The 15,165-nt window shown below is 47.9% G+C and overlaps 1 protein-coding gene across 1 annotated transcript in view; it reads right to left on the bottom strand.

Annotated features, from left to right (window-relative positions):
• LOC140395008 (flagellum-associated coiled-coil domain-containing protein 1-like) overlaps positions 1-15,165 on the bottom strand; it is a 98,441-nt gene that overhangs the window by 22,779 nt on the left and 60,497 nt on the right. Inside the window, 2 exon segments of the mRNA XM_072482321.1 lie at positions 167-270; positions 3,602-3,701. Of these exon segments, the coding sequence (XP_072338422.1) occupies positions 167-270; positions 3,602-3,701 (204 nt within the window).

A 15,165-nucleotide genomic window follows, 5' to 3' on the forward strand; every position in this document is an offset into this window, starting at 1 on the left:
CCTAATGGTCCATCCAGTCAGTCCCATATAGGTACATCACATTCCTACCTGTCATGTAAAGTAATTGATGTTTTCAAATCTTTTCTATGGAGAAATGGCCAAAATGTCATGAAATGTGACACTTCACCTACCCTGGCTGGTACAATATTGAAAAGATTTTACTCACTTCCATCTCTTCATGGTATTTATTGATAACGGAAGACAACTGTTCCTCATAATTGTCTATTGTCGACTGTTTATCTTCATCACATTTACGTTGCAACGAGTTCTCTGTTGGACACAATAGGTCATTCATTCCAAGACAGCCATGTTCAATACTATAGTGCTTAACAACAGCTCTGTGTCTGAGGACTTTTCCCACTGTTGTGCTTTGAGATGCTGACACTGTCAGCCTATGGTAGTCTACCTCTCGCTGGATCAGAAGATTGTGAGTCCAAATCAACACACCTCCTAATTTGTACTTTGCTCTGGAGTGTGCGGGTGATTTATTTAAAAAACAGGGGGCCCCTTTACAGGTTTTTCTTCTTCTTCTGCAATCCCTCTGAGTCGAGGGTGACTTACTTCCTCAATACAAATGAGTTCCCAGTTGACTGAGGAATCCAGTGCGCGTCCTGCAGTTTCCTTCACAGGTGGGCAGACGGTGGGCAGAGCAGCAGGCGGGTGGGGTGCCCAGCTTGCCATGTTGACACATGGCAGTTTTTTGTGCAGTTACACTGGTGCATTAACTTAAATGGGCCAACTTATGCAGGCCCTGCAGGACTTACGGAGCACTTACAGACATAGCTTACAGGGAGCATTGGTCCAAAGCTTACTGGGGAGAACTGAATATACAATCTAGACAAGTATCTCAGAGTACCCAATTATTTTTTTTCCAATTAAGGGGCACTTTAGTGTGGCCAATCCACCTAACCTGCACATCTTTAGATTGTAGGGGTGAGACCCACACTGATATGGTCAGAATGTGCAAACTCCACATGGACAGTGACCCGGGGTCAGGATCGGACCCAGGTCCACGGCGCCGTGAGGCAGCCGTGCTAACCACTGCATCACCGTGCTGCCCTTTCCTCTTGTTGTCTTGGCCAACATTCATCCTATAGCCAACACCACTTTGAAACACTTACTGCTAATAGATTCTATTTGTGAAACTATCCATGTGTCAAATATTCCCAATGACTACGATTCAAAAATACTTAACTGTCGTGGAGTACCTGGAGACATCCTGAAACATGGAAGATGCTGTATAACTACATTCCTAACCTTCCTACTTGTATTCCTGGTGTGTTACCTTGGGTGCGATCGAACCAAATTGTAACAAAGTCCATTGACAAGCGCGTTTAGCCGGGTGTTTATCGGCAGTCGCAGCGCCGAGAAACACCACGATATCCATCAGGACTTTGTTGCAAACTGGGGCCGAAGTAGACAACGCCCTGCTGAGGCCGCACTTAGTCCTGTTTCCTGCACTGAGGAGCTCTAGTCGCAGCTTTCTCAACCCCCGGACACAACTCCTGAACCTCCCAGAGCCCCAACTCACCTATATGGGGGTACTCAGCCCCCCCCTCCCCCTCCCCCTCCCCCTCTCCCTCTCCTCCCCCCTCCCCCTCCCCCTCCCTCCCCCCTCCCCGCCTCCCCCCTCCCCTCCCCCTCCCACTCCCCCCTCCCCCCTCCCCCCTCCTCCTCCCCCGCCTCGCCCCCCCTCTCCCTCTCCTCCCCCCTCCCCCTCCCCCTCCCTCCCCCTCCCCGCCTCCCCCTCCCTCCCCTCCCCCCCTCCCCCTCTCCTCCCCCTCCCCCCTCCCTCCCCCTCCCCGCCTCCCCCCCTCCCTCCCCCTCCCCCCCTCCCCCCTCCTCCTCCCCCCCCCTCGTCTCCCCCCCCACCCCACACACATACCTCACCTCACATAGGCAGGGCAGCCCTGGGCCCAATCCCCAGCATGGGAAAAATTCCAGCCTGGCAGTGATACTGCCAGCTGACAGTGCCACTGGGCACCTTGGCAGTGCCAGGCTAGCACCAGCAGTGCCAGGATGCCACCCTGCCAGAAGGCAGCCACTGGGCCTCTGATCCCCTGGGAGACGTGGCCTGTAGACTCAGGGTCACAGATGCCGGCTACCCTTGCTGCGACTTTATATCAGCTTGCGCTTTTGGCAGTTTATCATGCCAATAGTTTATTAAATGAACTATGCAAGGGTAAGTTTAAGTAATTGTAGAGACCATTAGATGTCCTGTCACAGCAAGAACTGGCCCCATAGCTTTGCCATCTCAGCAGGATAGATAGGAGCATTATCATATCACTGCCTCATTTGGCAGCAAAACTACTTCAATATGAATCCACATTGATGTTGAAACTCTCACTAGTTTCTGGTCATAATACTAGCTGGTATTAGCACAATTCTCAAGAGCAATTGGATTGGGGAATAAATTGCTGGCCTTGCCAGGGTGAATACAAAACATTGAGAAACTCAGCAGCACGTACAGTTTCACCCACATACTGTTAGCAGGGAATGTATAAACGGAAAAAAAAGCTTCTATAACCTGGCCCAGCACTTCAGGAAACTCAGTGAAGTGCTTTCGCAATGTAGTCACTGTTGCAATGTAGGGAACGTGGCAGCCAATTTGTGCAGAGAAAGCTCCCACAAAAAGAAATGGCTAGAGAACCTGTGTTTTACTGGTGTTGGTTGAGGGGTAACTATTGCCAGGACACTGGGGAGACCTCTCCTCTCCTGTCCTGCTTCAAACATCCACCCGGGAGAGCAGACAGGGCCTCAGCTTAACAAATCTTGAAGATGAACCTCTGTTCAACCCCGCACACAGCATCTTGTAATCCAATGACCCTGCAACATCACACAAGACTGCGCTTTTACAAAGTCACCAATCATTCTTCAGGACGGTTTTGTGAACAATGGAAGAATCTTTTGTTCTGGATATCCCACTTTCAGGATTATGAATCTCAGGACAAAGTAAACTTCATCTACAAAAGGAAAATGTTGCAGCGGCTGGAAACCTGAGGTAAACGCAGAACATTCTGGAAAGATGCAGCAGGCAAGGCAGCATCTATGGAGAGAGGAAGAGAGTCGATGTGCGTGATTTTTCAGTCCCGTCACAGCAGAAACCATCGTGGGCGGGACTGGAAAATTTGACAGAGCGGCAAAGGGTCCGTTGACTTGGGGTGGAACTTTCCAGTACGGTCGTGGGTGGGACTGGAAATCCTGCCCAATGTTTCAGGCCGTGACCTTTCATTAGAACTGTGTTAGAAATGTTAGAAAAACAGCAATTATTAGATTGGTGAAATGGGGGAAGAGATTGGAAAAAGGACGAAAGTGAAGGTCTGAGGTAGGGCGGAAATCTGGGAGACATTAAACGACAAAGGAGTTGGCGGTACAGGGCCAAAGGGACTGGAATTGGGAAAAGCAATGTAAGATGAATCCGAGGGGCTGTAAATGGCAGCATCATGATGTTTCCTGCTCCACAGACTGTTTCCAGCATTTTCTGTGTTTATTTAAACATTTTTCTCCGTTCTGTACAGGCACAATAGGAGCACCGCCTATTTCTTCATCCCCCATTCTAGAGCTCAAATCTCAACAATTCTCTCCTGAAGCCATCACTTACTCTGTAAAGTCAGTTCCCTTCTCATTTCACTTTCATGCTTTTCTAGGAGTTCAATTTCTTTCTGCCCCCACCTTGCATTCAGTTCCTCAGTGATGGATTCCTGAGTTTAATTAAAAACAAATGTTAGTTACTTAAACATCAATACTGTTACGAGAAATTTGCAAGTCACCAAATGTGAAATGGCCCCGAGTATCGTTTGTTGAGTTTCCATTTGTAAAATCAATGATTCAGGATCATCTAATCATAGAATTTGCAGTGCAGAAGGAGGCCATTCGGCCCATTGAGTCTGCACCGGCTCTTGGAAATAGCACCCTACCCAAGGTCAACACCTCCATTCTATCCCCATAACCCAGTAACCCCACCCAACACTAAGGGCAATTTTGGACACTAAGGGCAATTTATCATGGCCAATCCACCTAACCTGCACATCTTTGGACTGTGGGAGGAAACCGGAGCACCCGGAGGAAACCCACGCACACACGGGGAGGATGTGCAGACTCCGCACAGACAGTGACCCAAGCCAGAATCGAACCTGGGACCCTGGAGCTGTGAAGCAATTGTGCTATCCACAATGCTACCGTGCTGCCCTTAATCTTACCGTAAGAAGTCTTACAACACCAGGTTAAAGTCCAACAGGTTTGTTTCGATGTCACTAGCTTTCGGAGCGCTGCTCCTTCCTCAGGTGAATAGTGGAACAGGCTTGAGGAGCTTAACGAGCTTTCCCAAAAAGTTTTCATTCCCAAGATGTGGGCACATTTGGCTTTTATTGCCCTCAGAAACCATAGAAATCATAGAATCTCTACAGTGCAACACCGTAACTCCACCTAAACCGCAGATCCCTTTATACTAAGGGGCAATTTAGCATGGCCAATCCACCTACCTGCACACCTTTGGACTGTGGGAGGAATCTGGAGCGCCCGGAGGAAACCCACGCAGACATGGGGAGAACGTGCAGAACTTCATTGAACCCGGGTCCCTGGCACTGTGAGGCAGCAGTGCTAACTACTGTGCCACTGTGCAGCCCTAAGAGATTATGTAAAGTTGTGATTTCGAACTACTGGAATCCACAATTCAAAGCTTCAGAAGTACATCCCTGCTTTTATAGATCATAGAATAGATCATAGAATTTACAGTGCAGAAGGAGGCCATTCGGCCCATCGAGTCTGCACCAGCTCTTGGAAAGAGCACCCTACCGAGGCCCACACCACCCTATCCCCATAACCCAGTAACCCCACTCAACCAACACTAAGGGCAATTTTGGACACTAAGGGCAATTTATCATGGCCAATCCACCTAACCTGCACATCTTTGGACTGTGGGAGGAAACCGGAGCACCCGGAGGAAACCCACGCACACACAGGGAGGATGTGCAGACTCCGCACAGACAGTGACCCAAGCCAGAATCGAACCTGGGACCCTGGAGCTGTGAAGCAATTGTGCTATCCACAATGCTACCGTGCTGCCCTTAATCTTACCGTAAGAAGTCTTACAACACCAGGTTAAAGTCCAACAGGTTTGTTTCGATGTCACTAGCTTTCGGAGCGCTGCTCCTTCCTCAGGTGAATAGTGGAACAGGCTTGAGGAGCTTAACGAGCTTTCCCAAAAAGTTTTCATTCCCAAGATGTGGGCACATTTGGCTTTTATTGCCCTCAGAAACCATAGAAATCATAGAATCTCTACAGTGCAACCCCATAACTCCACCTAAACCGCAGATCCCTTTATACTAAGGGGCAATTTAGCATGGCCAATCCACCTACCTGCACATCTTTGGACTGTGGGAGGAATCTGGAGCGCCCGGAGGAAACCCACGCAGACATGGGGAGAACGTGCAGAACTTCATTGAACCCGGGTCCCTGGCACTGTGAGGCAGCAGTGCTAACTACTGTGCCACTGTGCTGCCCTAAGAGATTATGTAAAGTTGTGATTTCGAACTACTGGAATCCACAATTCAAAGGTACACCCACAGTGCAGGTAAATAGGGAGCTCCAAGAGCTTGGCATGGTTGATAATGAAGGAAAGATTAGAGATCTCTGAACCTGGAAGTTGTGTGACTTGGGAGGAAATATTGCAGATGATGGGGCTCCCATTTGCCTGCTTCCCTTAACCTTCTAGTTGGTAGAGGTCATGGGTTCAGAAGTTTCTATTGAACAAACATTGGTTCAGAGTATTTTGTAGATGGCACACACTCTAGCCATGGTGCACCAAGAGTGAAGGGAGTGCCAATCATTTGGATTGCCCTGTCCTGGAAGTTGTTGAGTTTCTTTGCTGTTATTGGAACTGCACTCATCCAGGTAAATATGACTTACACTTGTGACTTGTGCCTTGGAAATGTGGACAGGCTTTGGGGAGTCAGGTGGGATACTCGCCATAGAATAGCCAACATTTGACCTGCTCATATAGCCATCGTATTTGTGTACCTCAAGGATGTTGATAGTGCAGAAATTCCATGATATTTATGCCACTGATTGTCTTGTGGCAGATGATCATTTCCTGCTAATTATCGTCCTAAGAATACATAGAATCCCTACAGCACAGGAGGCCATTCACACTATCATATCTGCACCGACTCTCGAAAAAAGCACCTTACCTGGGCCCACTCCCCTATCTCCACAACCTCACATAAACTGTACATCTTTTGGACACCAGGTACGACGTACGGAAAGCCATCAGGGACGCTAAAAAACAATACCGCATCAAACTGGAGTCCCAGGCCAACGACACAACCCCACGACGTCTATGGAAGGGTTTACACGAGATCACAGGCTAAGACCAGGCGGAATATCTGGGGCTGGAGCATCCCACCCCGATGAACTGAACAAGTCTATGCCCGCTTTGAGCAGTCAGCCAATACATCAGTGCCACCCGCCTCAACAGCCCTGGACACCCCCATACCCACTAGTCCAGCCTCAGAGGTAAGAGTTGCCTTCTTGAAAGTGAACCCGCAGAAAGCGACAGAGTCCCTGGGCGAGCACTCAGAGCCTGCGCAGACCAGCTGTCGAGTGTATTCACAGACATCATCAACACCTCACTCCTCCACTCTGAGGTCCCCACCTCCTTCAAGAAGACCACCATAATATAGTACCAAAGAAAAACAAGGTAGCCTGCCCCAACGACTACCGACCGGTAGCCCTGAATCTGTTATCATGAAATGCTTCAAGTGGATAGTCATGAGACGGATCAATGCCAGCCTCCCAGATGGTTTTGATCCATTGCAGTTCACCTATCACCGAAACCGGCCCACAGCAGATGCCATCTCCCTGGCTCGACAATCAACACTCGAACACCTCGACAAAAAGGACACCTACATGAGACTGCTGTTCATAGACTACAGCTCTGCCTTCAACACCATTATCCAAACATGACTTATAACCAAACTCTGCAATCTTGGACTTGACTCCTCCCTGTGCAGCTGGATCCTTGATTTCCTCACCAACAGACCGCAATCTGTCAGGATAGGAAACAGTTCCACAATAGTTCTCAACACCGGGGCCCTGCAAGGATGTGTGCTCAGTCCTCTACTGTACTCCCTATACCCACATGACTGTATGGCAAGATTTAACTCCAACTCAATCTATAAGTTTGCAGATGATATGACTGTGGTGGGCCATATCTCAAACAACGACGAATCAAACAAAGAAGGGAGATAGATCACTTGGTTGCATGGTGTACCGAAAACAACCTCTCTCTAAATGTCGGAAAGACTAAGCAACTGATCATCGACTTCAGGAAGCGTAGCGCAACACACACTCCCATCTGCATCAATGGCTCCGAAGTGGAGATGGGCGATAGCTTTAAGTTCCTGGGATCACCAACAGTCTGTCCTGGTCCACTCACGTTGATGCAACAGTCAAGAAAGACCAACAACGTCTCTACTTCCTACAGAAGCTAAACAAATTTGGCATGGCTGCATCAACGCTCACAAACTTCTACAGATGTGAGATAGAGAGCATCTTTTCCGGCTGCATCACAGCTTGGTATGGCAACTGCTCAGTCCAAGATCGTAAAAAACTGCAGAGTGTGGTGAACTCAGCCCAACACATCACAAAAGCTTGCCATCCTCCCATTGATTCTGTCTATACCTCCCGCTGCCTCAGGAAGGCAGACAGCATTGTCAGAGAACCCTCCCACCCAGGCATTGCCTTCTTACAGACCCTTCCATCAGGCAGAAGATACTGAAGTCTGAAGACCCGCACATCCAGACATAGGAACAGCTTCTTCCCCACAGCTACTAGACTATAAGACCATAAGACATAGAAGCAAAATGAGGCCACTCAGCCCATCAAGTCTGCTCAATTAATTTTCTCATCCCCATTCTCCTGCCTTCTCCTCATAACCCCTGATTAATCAAGAACCTATCTATCTCTGTCTTAAAGACACTCAGTGATTTGGCCTCCATGCCTTCTGCGACAAAGAGTTCCACAGATTCACCACCCTCTAGCTGAAGAAATTCCTCCTCATCTCTGTTTTAAAATATCGTCCCTTTAGTCTGAGATAGTGCCCTCTGGTTCTAGTTTTTCTTACTAGTGGAAACATCTTCTCCACGTCCACTCTATCCAGGCTTTGCAGTATCCTGTAAGTTTCAATAAGATCCCCCTGTTATATTACTGAATTGTAATATAAATATTACTCTTTTGTCTTGCCGAGTTGTTTTGAGTTCTGATGATAATTAGTCAAAGTCTTCTAGATGATGACAAATTATTTATGGAGTAATATAATAATATACTTTGAGTTCTTTCACTTTAATACTTTGACTCCTCCACAATAGTCCTCAACACCGGCGCCCCGCAAGGCTGCGTACTTAGCCCCCTACTCTACTCCCTGTACACACACGACTGCGTGGCAAAACTTGGTTCCAACTCCATCTACAAGTTTGCTGACGATACGACCATAGTGGGCTGGATCTCGAATAACCATGAGTCCGAACACAGGAGGGAGATAGAGAATCTAGTGGAGTGGTGTAGCGACAACAATCTCTCCCTCAATGCCAGCAAAACTAAAGAGCTCGTAATTGACTTCAGGAAGCAAAGTACTGTACACACCCCTGTCAGCATCAACGGGGCTGAGGTGGAGATGGTTAGCAGTTTCAAATTCCTAGGGGTGCACATCCCCAAAAATCTGTCCTGGTCCACCCACGTCGAAGCTACCACCAAGAAAGCACAACAGCGCCTATACTTCCTCAGGAAACTAAGGAAATTCGGCATGTCCACATTGACTCTTACCAACTTTTACAGATGCACCATAGAAAGCATCCTATCAGGCTGCATCACAGCCTGGTATGGCAACTGCTCGGCCCAGGACCGCAAGAAACTTCAGAGAGTCATGAACACCGCCCAGTCCATCACACAAACCTGTCTCCCATCCATTGACTCCATCTACACCTCCCGCTGCCTGGGGAAAGCGGGCAGTGTAATCAAAGATCCCTCCCACCCGGCTTACTCACTCTTCCAACTTCTTCCATCGGGCAGGAGATACAGAAGTCTGAGAACACGCACGAACAGACTCAAAAACAGCTTCTTCCCCACTGTCACCAGACTCCTAAATGACCCTCTTATGGGCTGACTTCATTAACACTACACCCTGTATGCTTCATCCGATGCCAGTGCTTATGTAGTTACATTGTATATGTTGTGTTGCCCTATTATGTCTTTTTTTCTATTCCCTTTTCTTCTCATGTACTTAATGATCTGTTGAGCTGCTCGCAGAAAAATACTTTTCACTGTACCTCAGTACACGTGACAATAAACAACTCCAATCCAACTAGTGAAACAAATAAGTAATATTAGATTAGACTAACAATTATGATAACACTCTGATCTGCTCATGTCTTCACTCTGGCTGTCTTCCACACACACACTAACTAAAGAAAGATGGGGAAACTCCTTATAAGGCTCCTGTTAGTGTTGCCATCTAGTGATCATCTGTCTGTACTTACTTCACATTAACTAAACATATATTAACACATACAGAGATCATGACAACCCCTCATCCTTCTAAACTCCAATGCGTACAGACCTAGAGTCCTCAACCATTCCTCATATGACAAGCTCTTCATTCCAGGGATCATTTTGTGAACCTCCTCTGGGCCCTTTCCAAAGCCAGCACATCTTTCCTTAGATAGGGGGCCCAAAACTGCTCACAATACTCCAAATGGGGTCTGACCAGAGCCTTATATAGCCTCAGAAGTACATCCCTGGTCTTGTAAACCTCTTGACATGAATGCTAACATTGCATTTGCCTTCCTAACTGCCAACTGAACCTGCAAGTTAACCTTAAGAGAATCGTGAACAAGGACTCCCAAGTCCCTTTTGTGCTTCTGACTTCATAAGAAAGTCATTTAGAAAATAGTCTACGCCTAAATTCCTCCTTCCAAAGTGCATAACCTCATACTTTTCCACATTGTATTTCATCTGCCACTTCATTGTCCATTCTCCTAGCTTGTCCAAATCCTTCTGCAGCCCCCTTGCTTCCTCAATACTTCCTGTCCCTCTACAGATCTTTGTATCATCTGCAAATTTAGCAACAGTGCCTTCAGTTCCTTCTTCCAGATCATTAATGTATATTGTGAAAAGTTGTGCTCCCAGCACAGACCCCTGAGGCAAACCATCAGTCACCGACTGCCACCCTGAAAAAGACCCCTTTATCCCCACTCTCTGCCTTCTGCCAGTCAGCCAATCCTCTATTCATGCCAGGACTCAACAACTCTTCCTCGGGCTGATCTGTTCCCTGTAAGAACACTATTCACGACACCCTATTCTCTTGCTCATGTATTTGCTTTGTTTGGCCCCTTGTTCTGCATGGTAACTAATCACAGCTTGCCGATGTACCATTTGTCAATGTACTCTGTTGATTATTCTTTTTTTGTCTACTATGTACGTACTGTGTACGTTCCCTTGGCCGCAGAAATATACTTTTCACTGCACTTCTGTACATTGACAATAAATCAAATCAAATCAAACCAGGGGCAATTTAGAATGGCCAATCCACCTAACCTGCATATCTTTGGACTGTGGGAGGAAACCGGAGCACGCGGAGGAAACCCACACAGACACGGGGAGAACGTGCGGACTCCGCACAGAGTCAACCAAGGCCGGAATTGAACCCGGGTCCCTGGTGCTGTGAGGCAACAGTGCTAACCACTGTGCCACCCTGGATATTGTCCAGGTCTTACTGCCTGGAGGCTACATGGGGGCACGGATTGCTTCAGTATCTGGTGAATTGTGAATAGAATGGGACAGCATATGATCATCAGCAGACATCTCCATTTCTGATCTTATTTGACAGGGAGATAAGGGGCGGGATTCTCTGTCGCCAGCACCAGAATCACGAAACGGGATTGAGTAGCGAATAGGTTGTGTTGCCAAAATCGTGGCGGGCACAGGGCACACTTCAGAATGCCATGCTCCGGTGCTTCAACGGCGTGTCAATGCATTCTGCTCCACACGTACAATCAACCCTGTTGGCATGTCATTAGCGCACCTGACCCGGTATTCTCCGGGGTCTCCGCCTTCGCCGGGAGGAATTACCGATGGCGTGTTTCACTTGTGCTTTTTAAAAATTGGGAAACAGGTGCTGTGGCTGCTGTGCGAGATAGAGAAAAAGAAAAGAGACAAAAAGAGAAAGAGAGAAAGAGAGAAACAGAAAGAGAGCGAGAGAAAGAGAGAGAGAGAAAGAAATAAAGAGAGACAGAAAGAGAGAAAGAAAGAGACAGAGAGGAGAGAAAGAGAAAGGAGATTTTGGCGGGAGCGGTGCGCAAGGGCCTTCTGGGAGGTAAGTTTTTACTTTAAAAGCACTTACCTTTGCAGGAGCAGGCCTTTGGATTTCGGCGGGAGCGGTGCGCGCAAGGGCCTTCTGGGAGGTAAGTTTTTACTTTAAAAGCACTTACCTTTGCAGGAGCAGGCCTTTGGATTTCGGCGGGAGCAGTGCGCAAGGGCCTTCTGGGAGGTAAGTTTTTACTTTAAAAGCACTTACCTTTGCAGGAGCAGGCCTTTGGATTTCGGCAGGAGCGGTGCGCATGGGCCTTCTGGGAGGTAAGTTTTTACTTTAAAAGCACTTACCTTTGCAGGAGCAGGCCTTTGGATTTCGGCGGGAGCAGTGCGCAAGGGCCTTCTGGGAGGTAAGTTTTTACTTTAAAAGCACTTACCTGGTCCCGTTTTCTGTTCTTTTTCTGTTTTTTTTTAATATAAGGCGGGAACCGGAAGTTCGACCCGCGGACTTCTGGGAAGGCCCCCCCCCCCCCCCCGCCTAACCAATAAATTCTGGCGGAGAGGAAACCCGAGACACTACACGTGTAGTGTCTCCCACCCACCCTCCTCCTCTAACCTAATAATAAGACCCATTGGTGTGAGGTAAGTGCCATATTATTATTATATATATTTTATTTTAATTTTATTTATTAACTAGATCTTGGTTGGAGGTTAGAGGGATGGCAGGGAAGGGAGTGCAATGTTCCTCCTGCAGGATGTTTGAGGTGAGGGATGCCGTTAGTGTCCCTGTTGATTTTACCTGCAGGAAGTGCAGCCATCTCCAGCTCCTCCAAGACCGAGTTAGGGAACTGGAGCTGGAGTTGGATGAACTTCGGATCATTCGGGAGGCAGAGGGGGTCATAGATAGCAGCTTCAGGGAATTAGTTACACCAAAGATTGGAGATAGATGGGTAACTGTAAGAGGGACTGGGAAGAAGCAGTCAGTGCAGGGATCCCCTGCGTCGTTCCCCTGAGTAACAAGTATACCGCTTTGGATACTTGTGGGGGGGGGGGGACTTACCAGGGGTAAGCCATGGGGTATGGGCCTCTGGCACGCAGTCTGTCCCTGTTGCTCAGAAGGGAAGGGGGGGGCAGAGGAGCAGAGCATTAGTAATTGGGGACTCGATAGTCAGGGGCACAGATAGGAGATTTTGTGGGAGCGAGAGAGACTCACGTTTGGTATGTTGCCTCCCAGGTGCAAGGGTACATGATGTCTCGGATCGGACGGGGTCCTTAAGGGGGAGGGGGAGCAGCCCCAAGTCATGGTCCACATTGGCACTAACGACATAGGTAGGAAAGGGGACAAGGATGTCAGGCAGGCTTTCAGGGAGCTAGGATGGAAGCTCAGAACGAGAATAAACAGAGTTGTTATCTCTGGGTTGTTGCACGTGCCACGTGATAATGAGATGAGGAATAGGGAGAGAGAGCAATTAAACACGTGGCTACAGGGATGGTGCGGGCGGGAGGGATTCAGATTTCTGGGTAACTGGGGCTCTTTCTGGGGAATGTGGGTCCTCTACAGACAGGATGGTCTACATCTGAACCTGAGGGGCACAAATATCCTGGGGGGGAGATTTGTTAGTGCTCTTTGGGGGGGTTTAAACTAATGCAGCAGGGGCATGGGAACCTGGATTGTAGTTTTAGGGTACGAGAGATTGAGAGTATAAAGGTCAGGAGCACAGAATTGACTTCGCAGGACGGGGCCAGTGTTCAGGTAGGTGGTTTGAAGTGTGTCTACTTCAATGCCAGGAGTATACGAAATAAGGTAGGGGAACTGGCAGCATGGGTTGGTACCTGGGACTTCGATGTTGTGGCCATTTCGGAGACATAGATAGAGCAGGGACAGGAATGGTTGTTGCAGGTTCCGGGGTTTAGGTGTTTTAGTAAGCTCAGAGAAGGAGGCAAAAGAGGGGGAGGTGTGGCGCTGCTAGTCAAAAACAGTATTACGGTGGCGGAGAGGATGCTAGATGGGGACTCTTCTTCCGAGGTAGTATGGGCTGAGGTTAGAAACAGGAAAGGAGGTCACCCTGTTGGGAGTTTTCTATAGGCCTCCAAATAGTTCTAGGGATGTAGAGGAAAGGATGGCGAAGATGATTCTGGATAAGAGCGAAAGTAACAGGGTAGTTATTATGGGAGACTTTAACTTTCCAAATATTGACTGGAAAAGATATAGTTCGAGTACATTAGATGGGTTGTTTTTTGTACAATGTGTGCAGGAGGGTTTCCTGACACAATATGTTGACAGGCCAACAAGAGGAGAGGCCACATTGGATTTGGTTCTGGGTAATGAACCAGGCCAGGTGTTAGATTTGGAGGTAGGTGAGCACTTTGGGGACAGTGACCACAATTCGGTGACGTTTACGTTAATGATGGAAAGGGATAAGTATACCCCGCAGGGCAAGAGTTATAGCTGGGGGAAGGGCAATTATGATGCCATTAGACATGACTTGGGGGGGGATAGGTTGGAGAAGTAGGCTGCAAGTGTTGGGCACACTGGATATGTGGAGCTTGTTTAAGGAACAGCTACTGCGTGTTCTTGATAAGTATGTACCGGTCAGGCAGGGAGGAAGGCGTTGAGCGAGGGAACCGTGCTTTACCAAAGAAGTGGAATCTCTTGTTAAGAGGAAGAAGGAGGCCTATGTGAAGATGAGGAGTGAGGTTTCAGATGGGGAGCTTGATAGTTACAAGGTAGCGAGGAAGGATCTAAAGAGAGAGCTAAGATGGGCAAGGAGGGGACATGAGAAGTATTTGGCAGGTAGGATCAAGGAAAACCCAAAAGCTTTCTATAGGTATGTCAGGAATAAAAGAATGACTAGGGAAAGAGTAGGATCAGTCAAGGACAGGGATGGGAAGTTGTGTGTGGAGTCTGAAGAGATAGGCGAGATACTAAATGAATATTTTTCGTCAGTATTCACTCAGGAAAAAGATAATGTTGTGGAGGAGAATGCTGAGACCCAGGCTATTAGAATAGATGGCATTGAGGTACGTAGGGAAGAGGTGTTGGCAATTCTGGACAGGCTGAAAATAGATAAGTCCCTGGGGCCTGATGGGATTTATCCTAGGATTCTCTGGGAAGCCAGGGAAGAGATTGCTGGGCCTTTGGCTTTGATTTTTATGTCATCATTGGCGACAGGAATAGTGCCAGAGGACTGGAGGATAGCAAATGTGGTCCCTTTGTTCAAGGAGGGGAGTAGAGACAACCCCGGCAACTATAGACTGGTGAGCCTCACGTCTGTTGTGGGTAAAGTCTAGGAGGGGATTATAAGAGACAAGATTTATAATCATCTAGATAGGAATAATATTAGGGATAGTCAGCATGGCTTTGTGAAGGGTAGGTCATGCCTCACAAACCTTATCGAGTTCTTTGAGAAGGTGACTGAACAGGTAGACGAGGGTAGAGCAGTTGATGTGGTGTATATGGATTTCAGTAAAGCGTTTGATAAGGTTCCCCACGGTAGGCTATTGCAGAAAATACGGAGACTGGGGATTGAGGGTGATTTAGAGATGTGGATCAGAAATTGGCTAGCTGAAAGAAGACAGAGGGTGGTGGTTGATAGGAAATGTTCAGAATGGAATTCAGTTACAAGTGGCGTACCACAAGGATCTGTTCTGGGTGCGTTGCTGTTTGTCATTTTTATCAATGACCTAGAGGAGGGCGCAGGAGGGTGGGTGAGTAAATTTGCAGACGACACAAAAGTCGGTGGTGTTGTCGACAGTGCGGAAGGATGTAGCAGGTTACAGAGGGACATAGATAAGCTGCAGAGCTGGGCGGAGAGGTGGCAAATGGAATTTAATGTAGAGAAGTGTGAGGTGATTCACTTT

The sequence above is a fragment of the Scyliorhinus torazame genome, chromosome 2, assembly GCF_047496885.1.
Source record: "Scyliorhinus torazame isolate Kashiwa2021f chromosome 2, sScyTor2.1, whole genome shotgun sequence".
NCBI lineage: Eukaryota > Metazoa > Chordata > Chondrichthyes > Carcharhiniformes > Scyliorhinidae > Scyliorhinus > Scyliorhinus torazame.